The sequence below is a fragment of the Anser anser genome (genome assembly GCF_964211835.1).
Source record: "Anser anser genome assembly, chromosome: 20".
NCBI lineage: Eukaryota > Metazoa > Chordata > Aves > Anseriformes > Anatidae > Anser > Anser anser.
Window position 1 is genome coordinate 4,330,839 of NC_139741.1, and position 24,195 is coordinate 4,355,033.

Here is a 24,195-nt window from a genome sequence, read left to right on the forward strand (position 1 = left end):
TGTAATCTTCACAGCTTCTTTGCAGTGACTGCAAGAAGCAGAGCAAAGCAGCTCTCTGCTACCTTGATTAAATGCCACAATAGCTCGGTCAAGTTGGAATGAACAACCTTGACTGATAGAGCATTTTTAAAAATCCCAGTGGATGTCTGTCATATCCATTTGCTAAGAATATAAATGCTTTTCTAAATCCAGGCTTAAGAGCTGGATCTTTGGTACACATGGGACACCACAACAGAAAATCCCTGGTGCTTTCTGCTAGTCTTCAAGGCTGAACCTTGTAACCCTGTTGAAGTCAGTGTAATATATCATAAAATTCAACTCTTAAGTCTCTCCCAGCGGACCATTGACCTTCCTGGTTAGCAACTCAGAAGGCCCCTGCTGTTAGGTCAGAGCCTCATGCTGCTATTTCTGTCCCTCTGCAAAGGCACAATGCTGGCTCTGCTCCTGTACCCATCTTGGTGAGGTTGAGGAAAGCCGTGCTGCGCAAGTCGGCGGTGAGCAGAGTACAGACTCCATTCAGGTCCTCTGTAGTGGTGAAGGCCCGGCGATGCTTCTTCTGCAGGCAAGCCTGTGGGGGTGGCAGGGAAGGCTAATGAATAACGAGCAGAGCCATAGACAGAGGATGAATCAAGATGCCATCTGGTGAACGTTCAGTATCCCCTGCACAGCACTAAAGGCCTCCTAGCAAGAGTCAAAAAGCAAGCGGTGACCCCCTTCCCTGCTGTGACCCCTGCTGCATCAGGTTAGCCAGGACCTGAGCTCCCACAAAGTGTGAGGCTGGGGTACCACCAGGCTGAAGGTGTCAGTCTCCAAGTCAGCGGCTCTCAAGCCTTCTCTGCCAATCTTCCCTTCTCCTCTGAGTGGGGCTGGCTGCAGTGAAGTACAAGGTCCACTGCAGTCCTCAGCTGATGAAAATGAAAAGGGCCCTTCTGAGTTTTCTCTCTTGGCTGGCAAGGCACCAACTGGCTTTCGAACCAATCAGTATCCAGCCAAGAGCTTTCGGCTTTTGTCCTTCTGTTATGTCTGCTCATTTGTATTTCCCTGCAAACATACACAGTGTTTTGGAAAAATCCAGTCATTCCCAGCCATGGATGTTTTCGGTCCCTTACCAGGATCCAGTCGGAATTCCTGTCAATAGCTATGCCACCATCCTGGATGTTTTTGGACCGTTTAATTTTTCCTGAAATTGAATGAATGATTGAATGAATGAGGGAGGGAAGGAGGGGAGAACAGTGTGGGTGAAAAAAAATTGAAATGGATATGGTACTTATCAGCCTTGGGCAGACAGAATAAGAATCAATGTTATCAGCAGTTATAGCAGTAATGAATATGTTGGAAACAAAAAACTTTGCCTCTACTTCAGCAAAGATTAGGCAAAGACCTAGCCGTGGCAGAAGAGGTCTTGCAGCCCCCAAAGACATCACCCCCAACCTCTGGGACAATGGGTTTGCATTTCTCACCATGAAGTGCTGAGCTAAGGGACCTAGCAATGTGCTCAGTACTCTCTGAAACACCTTGCTTCTGCACATCCTCATGCCCATGTCAAATCAAGTATTAGGAAGGGGAAGTAGGACTGTACCTTGCAAAGGTATCTCCTGGCACTGGATCTTGTCCTGCAAAACAGTGCACTTTCTCAGCCTGCCCAACCCCTTGTCTACTGAGGAAGTAACCAAAATCCTGTGGAACAAGAGAAAAAGCGGAAAAAGGGAAGGTGGCACAATCAGGAAGAGCCCTTTGATACTGAAGAGTGCTAAAAAAACATCTGTGGGCTAGGGTGCCACACCTTATCCTGACAATTAATTAATTAATTATTTAATCCTATCTCTTAACTAATTGGACACTGGTGTGGTTTTGCGCTGAACAAGCTACTAAGAAAACACTTATTTCCTCCTACAAATCTTCAGCCTTCCCATTTGTTCCTCTAAAGCCTGCAAACTGATAGTACTCCAAGCTGGTTGCACACCCAGACATCACTAGAAGACGCCACTAGCAAATTTCATTTTTGGAAATCGGAACATACAATATCCACACCACCGAGTTTGTTCAGTTTCTCTTTCAGATCCTTGAGGAAGGGAAGAATGAGGTTCTCCCTCACCACACTCTGCTGTCCCAAACGGGCTCTGTCTGGGCTGTTGGCAGGGGAAGTTTCCACCACACAGCCAGCAGCTCTTCTGCAGCAGTCTCCGGTCACAGCAGACAGGAGTTTTGCCACTGACTGAACTGGGTTAAAGAAGGGGTTTTACTCTCATCCCCCACTTCTCTGTCACTGCAAGTAGGACTTGATCTAAACAATGAATTCAGGAAAGCTAGCCCAGCCCAAGGAAGGGGTCTGGAAGCGACTTGTCCATAAAATATTGGAGATAAAAGGAGGCTAGAATGCAGTAAGGAAGTCCAAACCCCATCCTAGGAAACGGCAGCACTGTCATATGAAATGGAGACTGCTCTGTGAGTCAGCCGCTTTGTGCTGACAGGATAGGAAAGGTTTCTTTACTCCAGAGCTATCTGCTGCACAGCCTTACTACTTCGCTAAGCGTAATATAGGTTATCTCTATAGCAACCACTTGTGGTTGGCTTCTATTCACCAGACTAGCTATCCTTTTCTGTTCCCCTACAAACCCAACAGTCAAAATATAGCAGTTTCTAGCTCTTTATGGTCTTCAGACTAAGCTCACAACATAACTTTTGGCAGCTGGTGGGTAGACACGACTGCTGCAGCCCCCGAAACCACACGATATACCAGGGAGCTCTGCAGAAAAACAGTTGCTTGCTTCTGTCATCTGGTTAAAAGAGCAGATAGCCTTTTTTGTACAGTGCTATGACTTAGCAGAGGGCGAGGGGAGAAGCATCATGAAGGCTAACAAGCTGACAATGGACACTTAATGCTGATGAAACTTTAATATCAGCCCCTAAGAACCAAAGAACAGTTCTGGGTCCCAGGCAGAGGAACCTGTGATAACAGTTGTAGAAAATGAGAAGCTACGTGAGCTCAGACCACAGTCATTCACAAAGACCTGGGAAGCCTGGATATATTTTTCTTTCTTCAGTTCCTTACATGGTTGTGTTCCCATCTGAGTGCTGAAGAACCTTGGGCCACAACAGAGAGTCTGTGTGTGGTGTGATCCACTTCTTGCCAGTGTCAACATTAAAGCTCCTCAAGGACTTGATCACTGAAAACAAAAATAAATGATCACAGATGGTGACCTGTAGAGTCCTCGTTACCAGCACAAGCTCTTGAGCCAGCTGTCCCTGAACCCTACCCACCATGACGGCACAGAGACAGCTGGTGGGAGGGAGAGTTACCAAGCTATGGAGATTTCATTCATTTAGATTAACAAATAATTTTCTTGCCTAACCTAGCGGAAGATAAAGTAATGCAAGTCCTGTTTTGGCATCCAAGGTCAACCTTTATAGCAGAACAAAACATTCCTACTACTGAAGCTCAAACACGCATTTAGACAGGAGAGGAAACAAAACTCCATGGCTTGTGGAAGTGACATGCCACTTCAGGATGGCACCAGTGGAATCATGTCTTGTAAAGTTGATATTCAACAGACCGGGAGACAGAAACCATCAGATTAAAGAAAGAGCTCTTTGGGTAGCAGCAGGGATTATTCCCCACAAGACATTGCTGTAAACATGGTAAAGAGAGGTGAACATAGATTTGTTTTGTTTTTTAAAAAAAAAAAAAAAAAACAACTTTGCAGCAAGAGAATAAATTTGTGCCTCAAATGTGATGGATATTCTGCTGGGGATGCAGCTCTGCTACAAGTCCAATAAATTCTCAAAACTGATACAAAATGGCCATCAAAAAAGAGAAACTTCTCATCCACAGAGCTGTAACTGAACTGGCATCCTAAAGGTTTGTTTTGTTTTGTTTTGTTTTTTAGTTTTTATGAATGTACTTTCTTTGCGCAAGGCAGCCCACAAAAATAGGGCTGATATATTGGTGTTTTAACTGTCAGATTCTGTGGCACGCCAACCTTTGTTGCTGTTCACATCTCAGCTCTTGATTTCTTGCACAGGCTGGGAACAAGGTTCTATGATAAATGCTGTGAGTTCCAGCACTGAGCTGTGCTGTATAACCAAATCCCTGTCTACGATGTGACAGCTTTGAAAACCTTGTACTAACCTCAAATGTCTGTGGCCACAAACTCCATATCTGAGTGAAACTAGCAAAGAACAAAATGTGAATTGTATCCATCTAGAATCTCTCCTGATTCCAACTTCACTCAGAGCTGAATATGAGGTTATTCAGTTAATTCCATATCATTTCCCAGCCTGGCTACGAATGCACAGGTGGAAGAAGTAAAATACCACAGTCAGGGCAAAGACATGCAACGTGTCCTGGCTGCGGTGCATTTTCAGTCTGCTTCTGCTTCCTGAAACATCCCATACTTCAGGGACATGGCATGCATCCCTTTCAGAGGGTAGGCAAACCATCCTGAACTGCCTCCTTACTTTGCTTATCTCATTTTACCAACTAAAAGGCCTAAATTAACTCAGAGATGCTTCTAAACATCCGTATATGCTTTCACTGTAATAGTCTAAAAATTCCATACATTTACAAAGGCCTCCAGTAAAACTCCTTTGAAGCAAAACTGAAATGGAGCTCCAGATATGCTGGAACGAGTTCAGCTGTCTTTGAAGTAAGGGGCAACTCTCAAGCAGACAACAAAAAGAGAAAATGATTGCCACAGATGATCTCACTCCTGAATATTCCTGTGCTCACACGGTATTTGGCCTGGGAACAGGACTCTTCAACTCTGCACCTAGTTCTGCTGCTCTCATGCTGCAAAGTCACGTTATTTAAACTTTTTGCTCCTGACTCCCTGTTCGCAGGGATTTCCAACACAAATGACTCAGGTTTCAGCCATTCAGGTATTCGAATTAAGTGTACTGTACTTAACCTGAGGGGAAAAAATGTGTGTAATAGATTAACCAACTATACCAGCAAATTATTTGTAGCCTACATGCTTACACCCTCGGCACAGATCTTTCAGATAAGTTCCAAGAACCTAACCGAGACCCACCAAGACAGACAACTGCACTTTGCTGCACTGCCACTTTCAACAGCAAAACCCACAAATGCTAAAAAGCTTGCTAAAGGAGAGTGACAGAAAGGAGCAACTGAAGCACACAAGGAGAGAAGCCTCCACCAATTACTCCACCTTACTTTTGCATAACCCAGATCAAGGTAGATCAAGATTTGAAAAAAAATATTAGTAAGTTCTGTGGGCATCTCTGTTAATAATTTATATGTTTAATAATATATTGTTTAATAATAATTTATATGTTTATATGGGAGCATCCTAAGCACCTTACGATAAGCACAAGAACAGGGGTATTAGCAGAAATAAAACATCATCATCTAACATGTAGAGGTCGAATGCAAATAAGGAAAATAGTAGAGCATAAACCCTGATATTAAATCTATAATCACAGCAAAACAAGTTACAGAGAACTTTGATTGACATCTCATTAAACAAATAAAATTAATAGCATTTTTTTTTTCCCAAACACATTCGAAATACAAAGCTTGCCAGAAAGTCTGTGATGCTGATCAGGGAATGAAATGAATACTTAAACAATATTCTTTCTGTACAGATGGAGTAGATCTATACACTATTGAGTCTTTTGAAAAAGAAACCAGACAAACAAATTCTGCCATACAGGATCCAACTAGCATTTATTTGTGCAGTTGCTGGAAGTGAGGCCGGAAACATGCCAAGTGCAGTTGTCAATTGCTGGAGCTAACGGAGTAGCACCAGAAGGGTGTCACCCTTTCTGGGACAAGCAGCTAGGGGCGACTTCATGACAGAATTGTCCCCACTGGGCTACAGGACAGAACGCTGTGGATACTGACTCTGACTCAGGAAATATTCCTAACTCATCTCATACCTATACCTTACTTTATGCATTCTTATTCTCACACAAAGGTTCTAAATTTTCTTGTAAAAAAATCCTATTCTAGAGCACTTATTAAGGAGATCAATAAGCCAAAAATTCATGGGAAGTCTCTCTGATAGCACACACTGCTTAATCCACAGTGCACCCACCTACTTCATGATGAGCAAACAGCCAAAGAAATAAAAAAATTATAGAAGGCCAAAGATTGCTTCTTGTTTTGTATTTGAGTGGAATTTCACCCAACAGCCACTTTTCTCCCACTAAAGATGAGCACTATAAAACTCTCTCCATCCAAACATGCGGATTTCTGTGAAAAAGTAGAAACCCACATTACAAACTAAGGACTTTTATTCCATACAAGTCCCAAACATTCTGAACTTCCTACATAAGAATCATTTTATCGGCTCACATGAAGGGAGTGATCCAAGTCTCCAGAAATTACTTTGTTTCTAGACTAAGATTTTTCATTTTCTAATAAAGACTTTTTAAGACTTTTATTTTCTAATGCATGGAAAATAAATGCAGAGATAAGACTCACTCATTAGGAAGAGCAGGTACAAGAACAACCTCATGGTTCCCAGCTTTAAGATGACGTGAGGAGGAGGACTGGAGGTACCAGGCAAAAGCAGCTCTCTTCCTCTGATGATTCTCCAGATGTGCACGTCTCATTGTGCTCGCTGAGACAAGTGACTCTACTGTAGATTGCCTAACTGAGGTTTCAAGGCGTACACTAGTGACATTTTAATAAAACTGCAGATACAAAGAGCTGCTGAAAGGCAAACTTATGTTACTGAAAGGTAATTTTTAGCATTTCCATATGTCTCTATCAGCACCCTTAGTATACCTAGCATGATAGGATACATCTGGAAAAGCCTCTAGGGCTTTTGTACTGTTTACTTTCTCCTTTGGTGCTTGCTACGTGGACATGTCACATAAAATAGAAATTTGCAGACAGATCCACTTGAGTGAACTCACAGCAATGATTTAAGAAAGATATCAGCTCTCAGATGCCCCTCATCATATTAATTTTTTAATGCAGAAGTTAAATTCCCCCCCATCACACACACACAGAGAGCACTGGTGTTCCCTTTTTATTTAATATATTATTATTAACAGAAATATTGACACCTTGTGGCAGGATGCCCAGGGTATGTATGATCCTGCACATTTCTACTTCCTGTACCAACAATTCTTTGGCTTCTATTAATCCCTCAACTCTCTGTATTGTTGCCCCTAGTTTGGAGCAGACTAGCACAAAATTAATCCCAGATAGTTCATACTATCATAGTACTGCACAGCAAGCAGTATTTGTATGCAGGCTGTTGTTATTACAAGTGCAATGGTGAATGTTATTCACCGGTGAAGTAGTAAATAGTAAATATACATTAGTGAAATCGAAATAGTAAATGTTAAGCAATCAGAAGAGTTAACTGCACAGAAAATCCTTTGCAAAGGTTGGACCAGGGAAGAGAAGAAAGCCATTCCAGAGACATGGTGCTCTTTGCCCAGAAAGTGTGAATTTTCCAAATATTCTTAGAAAATAGTGCAATGTGTACTTTTTCTAGCTACCTCCAACTCCCTTCCTTTAAGGACTCAGTGTGTTTAACAACATGCAACAACCACCAGAGCCTCACAGTCCAGAAGGGCCGTTAAGTACTCCATATTTCACATACCTGAGTTGAAAAAGGTTACATCAAAACAAGCAAAGAAAACACTCCTTGCACTCTGATTTTAATAACAGTTAGATGCCAGCCATGAGGCAGCCACAGTCACACCTTTCTGATGCTTTGCTGCCAAAGCAGCCAGGAGGTGGCAAAAGTGAACAGTTTTCTTTAAAATGCCTTTTTTTTTTAATTTATTTATTTTATTTTTAGTCCCAGAGCAACAGATGATATTTCTTTAAGTAGAGCAAAGAACAAAACTGATCACTAATAATGAGAACAGTCCAGCTGAGAAATCTGCCAAGCCACCTTGCTTTGGAAATAGCTCTTTGTGGCTGATGCAGACAATATATAAAGCATCTGTTCTTTGTCTCAGCCCTTTTGCTTGTCACATTTTAAAGACTCCTTTAGCCAGCTACAGAGGCAATGGAAAGTATGCTCAGTTGCACATCGGGTCATGAAGAGATGAAGAGAGAAGGAATCAGCCAGACAGATACATACACCTCCTCATACTGGCTTCAGCCTCAGAGCATGCTTTGAAAAAACAGGGAAAGGAACAACAATAAAACATGCACAGCATTTGAGTGACAAGAAAAAACTGCTTGAAACCTTACCCCTGAGGAAAACAGCCTTATGGGGAGTTAGGAACCATACAAACTGGGCATGAAGCTTATTTTAAGAAAATTACTCAGATAAGCAGTGAGATGGATCACTGTGCAGTGGGAGACATTTGAAGCTTGGTAGAGAGGCCACAGGAAGCAATGACCTGGCAAAGCGTGACTGAGAAGTAGTTTGGAAGCAATACAGTCTTGCATTCATCTCCCAACTGTACCAGGCAACTTAGACCAAATCACACAGGGGAGGATTTGAGCATCCATAACCCTGCAGGGGAGGTAATGAGAGCTGCTGGTGTCTTTTCTCCATGGCATGGCTGGGCTTTCAGTGCCTTTATGGCTCATACATAGAGAAGACAGAGGAGAGAAACTGCAGATATACATTCACAGAGGTTTGAGATTATTTTTTTTATGAGAACATTGCAAAGCCTCCCACTTAACACAGGGACAGATATAAGACAGGTTCCATGTAGGTGTGTAGGTAAATACAAGAGGTGGAACGGAGAGGACACTTCACCATTTGATAATTTCTTGAGTAACGGACTGAAGAGTTCCTTGACAAAACATTATGAGCTCTTAGGAGTGGATCCCAGAACTCTGTTGGGCCTTCAAATCCATGAAGTTGCTTGTAATTCCTTCCTCTTCCAAGGAACAGCAGACATCCCACAAAGTAAACCCCAGACAGCCTACCTGTTTGTTACGTGACAAAATGGGAAGTGGCTTAGATGGTGAAACCAAAGAGGAGCCTTGTGCATTGACTGAGGATACAAAAAACCTAGCAGGTTACTGATGTTGATCTCAATAGTACTGACTCACCTCAGCTTTGTAGGAGGACCCCACTGCAGAAAGGGAACTCCTCAAAAATCTCCTTTTTTTTCCATGAACACAAATAACCGTACAACAGTCTGGGCATTGCTAAGCCTTCTGACCAACTTGATGTAGTTGTTTGCTGCAGCTGCCTGTCCCTGTCTACTGTTCATCATCTTTTATTCGTGAGCTTCAGAGGGCTGGGACTGGTGTTCTGTGCAGTGACTGTGAAACACGAGGAAGAGCAAGGTCCTGTTTCACAGTAAGCATTACAATTATAGATTTTTTATTATTATTTTTTTTTGATGCAGATCAAAATATTAGCAAGCTTAAGAAAGTGATTTAAAAAGAAGCAGGTTCAAGGAAAGTTTGAAGAAGCAGGTAATCTTGAAAGCAAGCTGTCACAGCCCACAGCTATCAAAACCACTGCCAACAAGCACAATTTCTCTCTTGTTGTATTAAGACTCTAGGCACAGATGGCATATCTGATTCTGCATTTCTTGAGAATCTCAAAGTGTCCCTACTACAGCAAAGCACCATGCACAGCAATAGATTACCATGTCAGATGATCCTTTTGTGCAATATGAGCACCTTGCCAAATCTTGGGAACACTTAGGACAAAGCCATAGATGGAAAAAGCAGCTGAAGGTTTTACAAAGCAAGAAGACAGCAGGAGCTGGAGTGAGAAATGTTAGTTACAATTCAGATACCCAACAGAGTGAGGCTGCAACGGGAATTGCCCAGCACAGGGGAAGAATCTGTTTGAAGTGACAGGGAATAAACTGTAAAAGCAATGCTTTTGCTGCCAGTCACGTAGGTGTAAGTAAGCAACAGGATTAAAATGGTTGTCTCCAAAAGAAAAGCCTCCTAGGTTTGCTTGCTCAGAGTAGAAATGAGAGACAGGAGATCTTGACTTGCATAGTTTATCTTACTGAAGGAAAGGTGCTGCCAGCATTTGTAGTCTGCAGCTTTTTCAAGTTTATCACTATCCATTCCTTCTACGAAGCATGCATCCAATGCAACATAGTCTGTTACAGTTTCAGATGTGGCTGCATAAACTGGCATGAGGCATGGAAAACAAGAGTTAACTTGCATGGCAGCAAGGTCATCACAGTACTGGGTGAAATATAACAAGGAATTTGGTAACACCTAATAGTCCACACTGATCACATCTTCTATTTCTTTTTGGAAGAGGCTGAGGCTCTGAAAATACATCCAAGGATGAACACTTTCAATTAAATAAAGTTGCTATACTGATAGTTTACAGAAATATTACGTTATTTTTAAATACAGGCTGGAAGTGAGACAGTTTCTTTTTTTTTTTTTCTCCTCTCAGAGTTTAAGATGTTTCCCACCATGAAGTGGCAGGAAACAATTAAGTTCTTGTAGCCATTTACAACAGGGTAAGAAACCCACTAAGACTGACAGGAAATGTTAACCACATGAAGCGTTTTGGCCCCTCTCTCTCTCAGAAGTGATGTGCAGGATTCTACTGCTGTTTTCTACTGAGAGAAAGCAATCTCTTAAGGGCAGATGTTTCAGAAATTCACCTTATGAGGTTACAGTTCCAGAAGATTCACATCACTTCTGTGTTTTTAAGTGATGTGCACATCGTGCAAATGCTTTCAGTACCATACCATAAAACGGGAAATCTGATGTGGTCTAAACACCCAGCTCTGCAGACATTAAGACAAAGACTTAGTAGGTACTAAGACAAAGATTTAGTATGGCTCTTGATGACTGAAGCTAGAATATTTGTCCACTCACATCTCACACCAGTAGTGTTTTGCAGAGAAACCAGCTACATCCTTGGCAACTCTTTATGCCTCTAAAATACTCTTTATTCCAAAGCACTTCAGTGCAGTCTCTTGTGACAAAAGAATAAGTCAACCCATTCTTAGGCAGGTCAACTCCATCCTTCACTTCTTTATGGCAAACAGCATTATTTCTACGCAGCTGACAAAGCACTGCCCTCCCAAAGGCCACTCCCCACTGCCACTATGATCTTGCTCTTGCACCTTTAAACATAGTAATAAGAAAGTGTCAGGCAGAGAAGGTTCAGAAAAAATGGCTTCTTCAGAGGAAATTCATAATTAAAGTGCATGAAAACACTTAAAGCCACAGGCTGAACCACAGTCTTCGGTGAAATGCACTTTAATACTGACAATGCCTTCAATTCTTCAAGCCGCTATAGGAAGACTACTCCTTTGAAGACGCTAAAGATTTCTCGTTTGTCCCTCTAGAGGCATCATCTCAGTTGCTGATAGCTGGGGCTGCAGTAGTGACTGCTCCTCTGAAACAGCTGATCTCAGTTGTTTCTGTGGCACCTGTTTCCTTGATCTTGTCTCTATAGCAGGAGACATAAAAACAGCAGCCCTTTGTCAGCAGGAAGCTGGCAAAGGGATCCAGTTTTTAGAAGAGTGCAGGTTTAGGGAAAACCCAACATATACCAGATAAATTACTTTAAGTGCTGTAACCTCCCCATTCCTAGAATACCGGCATCAAGGAAGAACTTTTGCTGAAAGAGCAGGAGGCTGTGCTTAACTCCAGTAGAGATTCTGACCAAGTTCTACCACTGAGTAAAATATTTCTAGTGAAATTAACAGCTCCCCATTCTCCACAGAGAGCTGCTTCCCAGGTATAAGGAGGGAAGCAAACACAACGATCTAAGGCAGAATTTGTCAAAGTTGCCAGCGTTAGTTCCCTGACTTATGTTGTAAAAGCTTTGATTTTTAACATTTGCAGTATGAGTGGACCTAAATTTTACCTTTCTTACAAAAAGCAACATGCATTTTGGCTGCTGATCCAAGTCAAAGGGAAGAACACCTCTCGTGTCTCACAGCAGTACTTCCACGGGGGTTAAATTGGAATGGCATGTCCTTCGTTCTCATTATTTTTTCCTGAATTCCAACCAGGCACATACCTACTCTGATTCTCTATTTGCTCAGCTCACAAGTGATGCTACTACTGAGGGATACTTTGAAGCAATCTCAGGAGCTGGCCTGCCTAAAATTTGTTACCGAAGACATAACATGCAGAGAATAGTTGCCGAGCAGGAAGCCAAACGGATACTGAAGAACTTTCTTCATGATTTGATTTACCTTCTGGATTTATTTCTGAATCACTGGTGTTTCCAGGGTCCTCCTTAAGAACTCCCACCTCCTTTGTCCAATTTGTCCATTTAATTTCCTCTACTCTGGAGAAACAAAATGCAACAGACACTGATGCATGGAACACAGCATTTCAGCCCAGATCTCATTGTCCTGCGGCATCCCAACCCAGCTCCATCCTGCCAACACAGTCCCAATGTAGCAATGGCACCTACAGAGCTTTTCCTTGAGTAAAGATCTCCTGTAGTATAAGCTCTGTGAGGTAAGTATCTATCCTCCTGCATTTGGTGTGCTGGTCTATGTAATTTGGTTGTTTTAAAGTACTCCAGTTCCTCCCAGGGAATATACTTAATACAAAGGAGCATCTTAGATTCCACTTGCTATACTCGTTTCACAGCACATAACGCCCTCAAGTTACAGAAGTGGTGCTACCGTTTTGTTTTGCTGGGTGGAAAAAAGTTCATCTGCACTCCCAGCCCCCATGCGAGGGGAGGAGTGCTGCCCCCTCGTGTTGCTCTCATGATGCATGCTCCTGAGCTAAGGGGCTACCAGCCTGCAGACCTCCCAGTACAGCCCGCTCTGCACACAGCTTTACTCGCAGCAGAGAAGAAAGCATCCTTGCAGACACCCTGCCACCATAACCACCTGCACAGATGCAGGTTAGGCAGCGCACGTCTTGGTGACTTGCTTCTGAACTTCCAGCACTGCAATCACCAGCCAATTTCCATGTACCCAGGAACATGTGATTGGGTCCCTCTGCCAAGTCAGCCCTGATGTTCACTGTGGTGGTTCAGGGGAATCCATTACTAGGCTGGAGTTTAAGGGGTACTGGTACATCTGTCTTACCTGAAGCACCATCTCTCATCTTTCTTATTGAGGCCCACTGACATAAAGCAGCCAGATCTCCTCTTCCCACCTTGGCGCCACAACCAGGCCTTCTCTATTTCCAGAATAGCAATAGCCCTCTGAAAGAAGAAGTCCATGTCAGGGAGAAAACAGGGCATACAGAGCCCAGCCCCTCATTTTGATTAAACCTTCCGGAATCAGCAAGTACTTTGACTTGGAAAATCACTCAGCTCAACCCCAAAGTGTTCCTTAGCTTAACATTATCAGACAAAAAAATATAATTCTCTCAAGTTAATTATGCATGTGGATCTGAACAGACTAGTAGTCAGGCAAACAGTATGAATTTCAAATACACGTAAAATGATGTTAGGGTTTATCCTCCCAGTGGTAAATTCATATAAAACAGAGAATTTTACAACTGAGTTTCAGGACAAGGTACTGTCACCTCTAATTTTATGAGACTCAGGTAGGAGTTTGGACCATGACAAAACTGCTGAGCAGCACTGTCTCTCACCTGCAGCTTCCAGACGCTTTTGCTATCACCAGAAATATCAGTGACAGTCTCACTCATGAGTGCAATCAGCATGTTGAGCAAAAGAACATAAGTGAGGATCACGAAAAGCAGCAGCAGAAGCATGACGAAGTATCTGAATCTGGCATGTTCCTGGAAATCCAGGTCACCCATCCCAATGGTGATCTTGAAGAGCTCCAGGGAGACGCTGAGCAGCCCCCCGTACATAGCATGGCTTCCAGCATTCTCCATCTGAGCAACAGACTTGTTCTGAGACAGTGAAGGAGCATCCCCCATCAGGGTAACCAGAGCTATGAGAAAAAAAAAATAATCCTCCTTAGAAAAACATTACTTCTTGCAGCCCAGCCTATAACATGATGTTGATTTAAGTTGTTACCTGCAGCAAAGCCAAAGAGGAAGATCATATAAACCAAGAGGAAACGCAGCAGATCTCTCAGGATAGTCTGAAATAAATCAGAAGGAAACGCCATTCTTTATCGCACATGAAATCACCAAGAGTATCTCCTGTTCTCACAAGTCATAAAACAAACCCCTGTAACAATGCCAACACAAAAAGCAAGCAGAAAATGCCTTTGTTCAGTTTAAGAAACTACCACCGCATGTTACTTCCTCATGTAAGTAACAGTTTTGAGAACTTAACCTGAGAGCACTACAAGAACATATTTGTTTTTATATTTGTATGAATAGGTTCTTTGAAACTAATAAATAATCGTGTCAATTCCCCAGTATGGCTGTTTCCAAATCACTTCAACGCACATGGCTTTCTTTTCTATTTCCATTGGGTTTCACACAAGTGGTGATTAGAATCCTTCCCTGGCACATTTCACTTCTGCTCTACCTTGCCTTTCTAATCCCAGACTCCCATATAGACCTGAAAACACATCTCAGCCCAAGCATAACAGTTCCAGGGAACTCACGCTGACTTCGACTGTTTGTTTTGAATCGCTTTCTGACCAAAAGGTAAGTGTCAGCTGCTCTAACTTGCTATAATCAAAGATAATCAAACTAGAGGCTTGCTACAACTGCACTTCCTTGAAGAAATCAATCTAATCTCCTTCTGCAACTTCTTTATTTCCAGACTCAGTATATCAATTCTATTATGGTTTTCCTGGTCCTAACTGCAGCACTTCTATTAGTTCCCCACACCTAAAAGTTTTTCACAAAGCTTCTTCCAAGTACTGACCTTCTGTATCATGACACTGTAAATCCCGGTGCGCTGAAAGCCCCGAGTGTAATACAGCATGTTCACCCATCCCAAAAGCAGGGAGAACACCATCACCGCCACGTAGTTTTCTGAACTTGCACCATACAGGACTGCTGACAACAGCAATGAGAAAGCCTGGATGAAGCTGGAGAGAAGAAGAGTGAGTGACACACTGACTTACTTCAACAAAAAGGCCCATTTGCAGATCTGTTCTGTTATGCAAGGAAAAGCAAACATATTTTTCCAGGCTACTTGAAGCATATAAAGTCACAGCTAATCAGACACATAGTTTATATAAGCAAATCCTGTTATAACCAAATCCATACGCTGTTGCAGTTTTGTTATGAACTGGTTAATCTCACAGTAAGGAAACTCTTTAACTGTTTGCTATAACAAATGCAACTACTATGAAATACAAAAGAATTTTCACGTATGAATACATGCAAATATACATGCAAACACATGCATCTGAACATTTCTCTTTAGGAAAATGAGAAATTATCTCCTTTTGACGAAACCTGAGCTACAGAGGCTGTGCGATTAAAAACTTGAGTTCTTTTTCTTTTTTTTTTTTAACTGTCAAATAATTGAAGACCTGGCCTTTACTATGTTCTGATCAAATCCAAAGACAGACCCTACCCAGAAAAGTCCATTACAACAAAGGGTTATGACAAGATGCAGCAGGTAGGAGAAACAAGCAGGGTAGGGATGGAAAGAGGAGACAGTGGCAGAGAATCAATCTTTCCTGCTCACCATCTCTCTAGTAATGTTAGGGCAACTTAGCTGCACACAGCAGAGAACCAATTTCACCCGTGCTTTCATTGCACTAAAAACCTCAAGAGACATACATCAAGATCTCAATACAGCTGTCAGAACACATAGTCTTCAGGGACTGGCGTCTCCTCCGCAGGTACAGACTCTAAGAGAGAAAAATCAATGGTAGCCATTCATTAGAACAACAAAGCACGTTCGAGGTTGATTCCTGCCTGGCATAGCTTATTGAACAGGAGAGAGGCTTGCTCCATAAGCTTCTCCTCAAGCTTTCATTTTCAAGATCCCAAATTTCCCACTCTTCCAAGATGAAAACAAGGCCATAATTTATAAAAGATCAAGGACAAACAAGGGCTAACTAATGGCTCAGCCCTATAGGTTTATCAATAGCATTAATAGCATTAAATGCTAAAGATGCATTTTAGTATTGTAAATCACAAAAGCCCCTCCTAATTATTTACTGTTGTGAGCCTGTTCTTCCTCTTGTGCAGGAACCTGGCTTGTGCCACCCTGTCATTGCTAGATCACACTGATACTGTGTCTCAGAGCAGGATCCTCTCCTGCCATCCACTCGCACATCCTAATGTCAGGAGAACCAAATCTGTTGCCTTTATGTCAGTAATGTTTCGTTTTGTGTTTTCTTTCTTACAATGAAACTAGATGAGAGATCCCAATACCTGAGCAAAAATTAGATAAATGCCTCCTAGCAAGATAATGATCAGTCCAGAGACCCACAGGAAGCCTCCGGCCGTGAACTCCACTGGAAATGAAGGCTGCAAGAAAAGAAAAAAAAAATACTGAAGACAGACAGCAGTAGTGATGATAACCACCCCAAGCCTTTTAAAACACATCTCCATCCATCCAGGCCTTGCTAGATAAAAGAATACTGGGCTTACCTTTACCCGTAACGGCTGATAGTAGGCAATGGCTGTAAATATGATCATGAATGACAAGTATGAGATAAAACTGAAGTAGAATCTCTTGGAAGCAAATGTTTCCCACTTTTGCTGAAGCAATTTGTTCAGTGGCTCCAAAACCACCATCTTGTACCGATTCTATAAAGAAGAAAAAAACAATCAAACCAGAAAAACACCACCAACAACAATAAATGCATCTATGTCTCAACAGGAATGCAAATTCACCAGTTGATTGTCTTTTTTGATGTTAGAGTTCAGTGGCTGCAATTAGGGTATCCCTAAGGGTTTATTCAATCAGGCCTTTCAGTATGAAGAAAATCAACCATCCCATAGGAATTTAATTCTGCTTGGCTTCACCATGGTATTTGAACAAACCTCAGCTTAGGACAACCAAAGGATCAAAAACACCTCTCATTTTATAGATTATCAGAGGCATTCTAAACAAATTACAAACAATAAGATATGCAAATACTTCACCATGCATTTGTTTTCCAGAGAAATGACCATATAGAAGATCACATTAACTTGAAATTTGCATAATTAAATAGCAACAATATAAACAGGTAGAAAAAAATGTTGCTGTCTTCAACTTTTAGTAAAAAGCACTCACCGGCGTGTCACTGCTGTATGCCAGAATCTCCAGCACAGAGTTTTCCTCAAAGCTGTCTAGAGAGGACAAGTCATAGAGGGAGACGTGGATGGGCCCGTATGTCCATTCGGTGAACTTGCGTGACAGGTGCCTGTACACTGGGTCTTTGATCTCTCTTTGGATGATGTGTTTGAAGATCTGAAGAGAAACCAGACTCATACCAGAAAAATGTGTATTTGCGGAAGATACAGACTAACCCAAGCATACACAAATCACCTTCAAACAAAGAATGTCTTGCTTTCTGCATTATACACTTTGTTGTATCCAAACACCAGTCTGGCTAAAAGCAGGCAACCTAACTACACCTTGTATTAGCTCTTCCAGGAGCAGAACCAATTTCAGACCAGACTGGCTACCTTGGCTGGGACACAGCAGCAGCAGCCAGCTGGGGCTCAGCAGGACACTGACTGGAGCAGCCAGGAGGAGGCCTCCTTTATGTCTCCTGTGGGACTGCCACTATCAGCAGCTTTACAGCAGGTTGGGTGCAAGGCAATGCTACATCAAACGCCGCTGCTAGGCTGAGGATGTGTGCTACAGTCACCCTCGTTTCTCAGCAACCCCAGGAATTCCCTCTACTTGTCTTTACCTCCACTTTGCCTGTCTTGGCAGCAAGCTGCAGAGGATTTAATCCGTCATAATTCACTATCTCCTCCAGTTTCCATGTTGGGTCAACCTTCACACCTGCCTTCAAGATCTCGACATATACTGTGCTCACAAACTTGGTGTTCTCCTCGGTGTCATCTGCAATCATCACCAGGGCATGCAGGACTGTATTGCCCTGTGTATCTTGCTCCTGGAGCCTGGCTTTTTGGTGAGGGTTGTTTAGAAGATATTCTACCACCTCAAGCTGGTTGGTACAAGCAGCCAGGGAGAGGGGAAGTTCACCTGAAGAGATTAGGACAGTAGTTAGAGGGGAAGCAGGAAGGGCAAAAACAAATTTAAAGCAATAAAAAAGCAATCCTGGGAAAATATAGCCTGCAGTTTTACCACTGGACCACAGAACAAATTCTTTTCCAGCGTCTCTAGATTCAGTAAGGATTCTACAGTAAACAGTTACTCATTGTTTTTGGGAGCATTTTCCCAGACTCTTAATTTGACTGCACTAATCTTGCATTTGTCTCTGTCTGAAGCCCCTTGGATGAGATTAAATACATAAAACCAAACATGATGTAAAGTGCTCATTGGACACCTTGGTCTGTGAAATCCAGCCATTCAATTAAGTGAAGAGCTCCTTGATTACAGGACAGTGAAGATGGTAATTCATGCACAGAGGGACAAACCCAGCTAGAATTAGTGTCATTGAACAAGGCATTAAAAAAACAAAGGAATGTGTTCCACACTGACTCACCAAAATAAAAACAAACTCCCTCTTTCTTCTTCCTGAAGAATTCACCATGGGCTCTGGCATGGACATCAGCTCCATTCTCTACCAGAAGCTTCACTAAGTCCAGGCTCCTTTTCTCTATGGCAATATGGAGTGCCGTCTGGCCTACAGAAACAAGCAAAACCTGTAACTCATTGCCAATACCCGAGGGAACAGGCAAAGGACTCTTCAGTAAAACACTGTTTCCATAGCTGCTTTATGTTCTGCACAGCAATCCTACAGTCTCAGTGCTGGGCAGGGGGTGGGTGACAACTGATAACTTTCAAAAACTTTATTGGAATAGCACACTGCAAACACAGAGCTAGAAAACAAGCCCCAGGACTATCAGGAATTCAGTGCAAAACCAGACAATTTCTCCTGTCTGGTACTAAAATTCCAAAGAGCTATGAGAGGAGGATAAAGACAACCATACATGTACATGACTATGTTGCATATCTGCTATTAAAAGGATAACCTAGTGAGCAGAACTCATTCTTTAACAGCTATACAGTATTCCTTTTTCACTTTTAGAAATGCTTTCTAGGCTTTCCTATTTCCTAAGCAAATCCTCTCATATTTGTGGGTTCATTAAACATGTATCATTTCTGTTTTATAGACTAAAAACTAAAAAGTTGTAGAATTAAAGTGTGTAATTCAAAGCTGAAAATGACAGTACCAGAACCAGAAATCAGATCTAAAGGGTGAGCAGGCTGTTACTGTAATTGCTCCAGAACTCTGGAATGGCATTGCACATAAACACCAGTTCCCTTTCTTTTCGTTGTATTGGCACATCTCACCTGCCTGATGGGGAGACTCAGCTGACACAGCATCAGCAAAACCTTACCTCTGTAGTAACAGTCAGAGCATGCCACATTGACGAGTGGCCTGGGATTCTGTGTCTTTTGGTCTATTTCCAGCAACAGTGGGATTGTGTCATTTTTTCCATTTTTTAAATTCAGCAGGGCTTTCATTAAGCAGGTCTTCCCAGTCTTTGCATCTAGTAGGAAAAAAAGCAAACAGTTTATGGATGTGCTTCACACACACCTGTATTACCTGATTCAGTGTGCCCTAGACTTAACTGTCACTGTGGGACCAAACACAATAGTTACTTTAAGGGCCTCAGTATTTTCAGTCTGCAGTAGAGCCGTAGGAAATATATAATTAATGGCATTCCCGACCTCAGATGGACATTAGGAAAATAAAAGAATAGACAGAAAGCTGGAGAAAGTAAAAAAAAAAAAACAAAAAAAAAAAACAAGAGCAAATTGCATTGCTTCCCAGTCCTACATTAACAAGTGCTACCTCTGCTCACCCATTTTATGAAGTACTGAGTAGGAATCTACCTGTGTATTCAGAATTGGTGAGAAATTTCGAGGTCCTCCTCAAGTATTCAAGTAAGCCGTTCAGTGCCTCAGGGCTGCCTCTCGAGACTGCACTGAAAAGCCTGTCTCTGTCAAAGCGATTGGGGTCCTTCTGGCTGCAGAAGAGATGCAAAGTGTTAAGAAGTTCTGGAGAGCATAATACAAGAGTGCGCAATAAGTTTTAGAGGGCTGGTATAGAAAGGAGTGAGGCAAAAGAGTTTGACAGAAAAACAACTATTTTATTTTTGAGTTAAAGGAAAAATAGAGACAGTTATTTCCCACAATGCTTTTAAGTGACTGCTGTTTCCATCAGCTGGAGCTCGTCCCAGATCCAGTCTGATGTGCAACCCTGGAATATATCCAGAGCACAGAAAGAGAAGCTCAAGATAGCTACAGGATCAGAATCAGTCCCATCACAGGGTGTGAAGCGCTGTATAAGCTAGCTAGTTTACATCCCTCCCCGGCAAGAACAGTTCAGTTGTATAGGGCTCCATGCTAAGTTGCTCTTACACCCAACTTGGCTTATTTGGTACTATTTGGTTCAGATAAATCCCAAATACACAACACGCACCATACACTTACCTTCCAGGTGCAGAGGAAAAAGGCTGATATGTTCCCTTCTACCTTTTACTACCTCCCACAAGATGCCTATAATATTCCTGAATTGGCAATTTTACTTTCCATTTTTGTAAAGCTTATTGGCAAGGGACAGGATATATTATATCAGCATGGGTCAGTACAGATCAACAGGAATCCCACCCTTGTCAAATAACCAACAGTCACTCACTTGCTGACAAGTCCAGGCCGATAGTTCAGATTAATCTTGACTTGAGGAGAGAAGTCACTGCTTTCCTTCTGGTAAGGTGTCTCCAAGGGCTGAGGCTCTCCTTTCTTTCCATGTAGCCCTGATCTTTCTTCCTTTTTACTCGATGTAGGTTTATCTTCAGGGATACTGTCATCTGTTTCTAGCAATCCCATCAACCTGTTCCGCTGACCTGGGCCTGGCTGCCCGTTTGTGAAGTTATCCATTTCTAGCAGAGATGGTCTTGCAGATCACCAGATGTTCCCCACAGGGAGATTAAACCTGTAAGGGAGTGGGAGAATTTACACAATTTGTTCACAAACCTAGAATGTGTACTGTGTGACAAAGACATACAGAAAAGCATGTTTCCACATCCAGTGTTCCTACAATTGGCTACGTGTCTCTTGAGAGAGATATTCAGTAAAACTCTGCACAATTGGGAGTATTTGAGTAAAGGATCAAGGTCTTAAACGGGGTACCCCTAAAGTAGTAGTCCAAAAGCAGTACATGAAATACGGGCTATTCATCTGCAGAACATCTGAACCCCCTTTGTGAGATTACCTCACCTGTTGGCAACAGCACAGGTTCCTTACATAAAAGGCAAAGAGAGTGGATCTTTAGAAGACCATGATCGTTGTTCTTGTCTCTGTGCAGCCAATGCAGGCCAGTCACCAAGTGGCTAAAAAGATAAGACTAACTGTAGGCTTTCTTTGGAACAGAGTACTAAATTTGTTCATGTTTTCTGCTGGTCATAATATGCAGTATTTCTACAGGGAAAACATATGCACAAATTATGTTCCTCTCAAGTATTTTTACAGTGCATACTGGAGCAAAATGTGAGAGATCTTCCCGGTGTTGGCTATCCCTGTGAGTGTGGGTTTGAACTTTCAGCTCCACAGCACAGGAATATACACACCCCAGGTGCTGCATGGATATTCGGAGCCTTAACACAGCTCAGCACCCACAAGAGCAAAGCTGGACCCAGATCTGCTGTAAAGACTGCCTCAGTATTCATCAGAGCACCCAGCCAGCCCACTTGTCTTGTCTAATATGGCCTGAACTCCATTTTTACCCTTTTGAAACATCTCCTCATATTTATCTGGGTACATCTCAGGTCCACACCCAACTCAAGCTATCTGCATTCAGGATATGACAAAATATTCACACAGTTCATGAGGCAGCAAGGAAACATCCACGATTACCAACCTGAACCAGAGCTTAATAACTCCGTCTTATTCGCATGTACTCCCTCCAAATGGTTAACAGATTTTCTCTGAAGAGAAATCTCCCTTGCTGGGACTACAGCCAGACTCCATAGCCTATACCAGCAAAGAGGTAAACGGACACAGCATAAGCATTCTGGCTTAGATTAGGATGCAGGGAAGCATAGTTAGATTTAGGCATAAAACAGCTAAAAAACATCTTTATGCAGCTCACAGCAAGAAATCCAAGGGCTGATTCCATGACGAAACATTATAAGTCAGCCATTCAGTTTAGTCTGTACTCTAATGACAAGCATTCCTCTGTACACACAAGCATACACCCTACAATCCCGTTTCAGTCTTATTTTCTCCGCAGAAACACTTACTGGTACATTTGCCAATCCTTCAGAGGGCTATTTGTACTTCCATAATAGTTTGCTTGTGGTTTTCTGTCTTCCTTTCCCCAAAATCATTTCTCAGCTGCAGTTTCCATTTCTCCACAGCGCTCAAGAGAGTTATTTATTGTCAGTCTTTTACAGACAGAATGTCTGGTTTAAAAGCAAGAGCAAGATGGTTCTTGAAAAAAAAAGACCCCGTAATATATACATCCACTTTGTGTTTTCCTAGGAAACAGACAGCTCACTCTGTCAGCTCAACTTTCACTTCTCTACTCAAGAGCTGAGTTGTTTCCTTCTGCGACTTTACCAAGCCATTTTGAGTAGTGCAGCACAAAAAAAGCCCTGCTGTCAAAAGAGGAAGAGCACAGCACTTACCCCAAGTTGCTGCAAGCTCCACCCAAGAACTGATCTGACGGGGAATCCCAACTGATCCTTCAGAGGTTAAATAATCTCTCCGTAGAAACCAAGTCAAGTAAGTGTTAATAAGCATGAAAGCAGACCCAAAATTATTTACATCCATGGGTGAGAGCCCTCTTCTTCTGCAGAGAAGACCACGCTCATATTAGCATTCTTTTGATGGTGCAGCGTTGAACTTCTAGTTGGTGGTGGTCCATGAGAGAATCCAGGCTGCCTGTGAGAAGAAATAACCACTGACTGTTATTATTTACTCAACTGTATAGCTTTTTGCAAAGTGAAGAAGGGCTTGCACAGGAAATGACTAGATAGATTTCTCAGTAAAAGAGAGAGCCAATGAGTGCAGTGCTCTTATATGGGAAAGCTGGCTGGCTATTGCAAATTCATAATGCTTAACCCCTGCCTGCACACACAGAGAGGCGACATCTTGTGGCTTTCAACAACAGCCCGCTTAGATCTCAAGGCAGGAGGCTGACTGGACCCTGACAGTGCTAGAGCCTGCAGTTTAGCTGTGAGGTTTGTCACAAGACCCTCAGCCCCAGGGCAAGAATGCAAAGAAACATGTGAAGTCAACTGTTTCTGTGGGAAGTCAGTTCTCACACAACTTCACACACCACAGTTACAAGGTGCAGGAAACCATGGCAGCCAAACTAGCCAGAACGTTAGCCTAAGCATCAGCTGCTCATCACAAGGACAAGAGAATTCACGAAGCAGCCTCACTTCCTAAACACTTCGGCTGCTGGTTACTTAATTTGCCACTGGTGCCCACTTCTTAACTTGCTGGTTCTCCAAAGGAAGGGAAGTTTTGGAGAGGCTGCTTCTGGGAAAATGGACATACAACTGGTCGTAGTTGAGACCATGCATGCAAACTAGCACCCTTTCACTTATCACTCCCAAAACAGGACCCCTGGGCACAGAAAACCTCAGACCACACGAAGTGTCTTGGCTCTTTCTGTCCTACTTTTAACCAAATTGAGACCTGAGGAAACAGCATGATCGTTATTTCCAGCAGCATCGAGGCAGGGTGACATTCAGCACCTTCAACGGCCTTCCCCAGAACAAAATGGCTGAGGAGTGACTTCTCACCCACACTCTGTAGAGGACTGGTGGTTTACAAAGCCATGTATGTGATCTAGAGCTCTTCTAGAAAATGTCATTAACTAACAAAATGGTACCGAGCTCTTTTAATCAACAACTTGATAACAGGGGCGCATCCCACAAGAAGTTTCAAAAACTTTGTCAACAATTGGTCCAAAAACATTGAGAACGTATGTGCCACATCATCACATGGTGAACTCTGCCTACGGATTTCTTCTTCCAAAGCTACCACAAGCCCAAACAGAACCCAAATCAATTCGCTTTTGGCAGGACTGCAGGATGGTGTGGGGTCTCCTGGAATGTGGCCACGCTGCACTTAATTTACTTAGGTACCAGACATAAAATCAGGCCTGGGAGTTTAGCTCAGACTTAATGGATTTCAATCCTCTTGGGCTTTTCCCCCAGCTTTCATGAGAGTCGGCCCACCATTCTAACTAAGGAATGAACTCAGCCCACAAAAGTGCATCATAACAGATTTCTTTCTGCGCATCTGGTTTTAATAGCTTACACAGAGGAAGGGGAATGTGCAGCTTGCTGGG

The 24,195-nt window shown here is 42.6% G+C and overlaps 2 protein-coding genes across 8 annotated transcripts in view; both read right to left on the reverse strand.

The window, feature by feature from the left end:
* ITGAE (integrin subunit alpha E) overlaps window positions 1-10,667 on the reverse strand; it is a 36,417-nt gene extending 25,750 nt beyond the window's left edge. The window contains exons 1-5 of one of the 2 annotated variants that reach the window (XM_083806341.1): window positions 6,446-10,667; window positions 3,053-3,167; window positions 1,580-1,677; window positions 1,110-1,180; window positions 451-568 (exon numbers count right to left, since the gene is read on the reverse strand). In XM_083806341.1, the coding sequence (XP_083662467.1) occupies window positions 451-568; window positions 1,110-1,180; window positions 1,580-1,677; window positions 3,053-3,167; window positions 6,446-6,479 (436 nt within the window). In that variant the 5' untranslated portion in view covers window positions 6,480-10,667. Of the gene's footprint in view, window positions 1-450; window positions 569-1,109; window positions 1,181-1,579; window positions 1,678-3,052 lie in introns of both variants that reach the window. The other variant, XM_083806340.1, reaches the window with a different exon arrangement.
* Window positions 10,668-10,808: 141 nt separating this feature from the next.
* On the reverse strand, window positions 10,809-22,885 carry LOC310884502 (transient receptor potential cation channel subfamily V member 2-like). Of its 6 annotated transcripts, XM_083806359.1 has the most exons (18): window positions 22,520-22,885; window positions 21,751-21,863; window positions 21,111-21,223; window positions 20,530-20,826; window positions 19,725-19,858; window positions 19,226-19,378; window positions 18,367-18,507; window positions 17,605-17,903; window positions 16,980-17,156; window positions 16,349-16,507; window positions 16,130-16,225; window positions 15,530-15,600; window positions 14,661-14,826; window positions 13,854-13,920; window positions 13,460-13,767; window positions 12,946-13,064; window positions 12,091-12,185; window positions 10,809-11,336 (listed from the first exon to the last, which is right to left on the reverse strand). In XM_083806359.1, the coding sequence occupies exons 4-18, from the start codon at window positions 20,769-20,771 to the stop codon at window positions 11,206-11,208; spliced, it is 2,358 nt and encodes a 785-aa protein (XP_083662485.1). In that variant the 5' UTR covers window positions 20,772-20,826; window positions 21,111-21,223; window positions 21,751-21,863; window positions 22,520-22,885; the 3' UTR covers window positions 10,809-11,205. The 6 variants fall into 6 exon arrangements, with proteins under 6 accessions (XP_083662485.1, XP_083662484.1, XP_083662487.1 ...); XM_083806358.1 differs by lacking the exon at window positions 21,111-21,223; XM_083806361.1 differs by lacking the exon at window positions 21,111-21,223 and having other exon boundaries at window positions 10,809-11,381.
* Window positions 22,886-24,195: the final 1,310 nt, after the last annotated feature.

Bases quoted from the DNA above. Each gene is read 5' to 3' on its own strand.
- LOC310884502 (XM_083806358.1), bottom strand. From the start codon at position 20,771: ATGGATAACTTCACAAACGGGCAGCCAGGCCCAGGTCAGCGGAACAGG. The intron at 19,379-19,724 runs GTAGATTCCTAC...TTTTCCTACTAG, and splicing joins CACCAATTCTGAATACACAG to ATGCAAAGACTGGGAAGACC. The intron at 13,768-13,853 runs GTAACAACTTAA...TTTTTCTCATAG, and splicing joins CCTCTTTGGCTTTGCTGCAG to CTCTGGTTACCCTGATGGGG.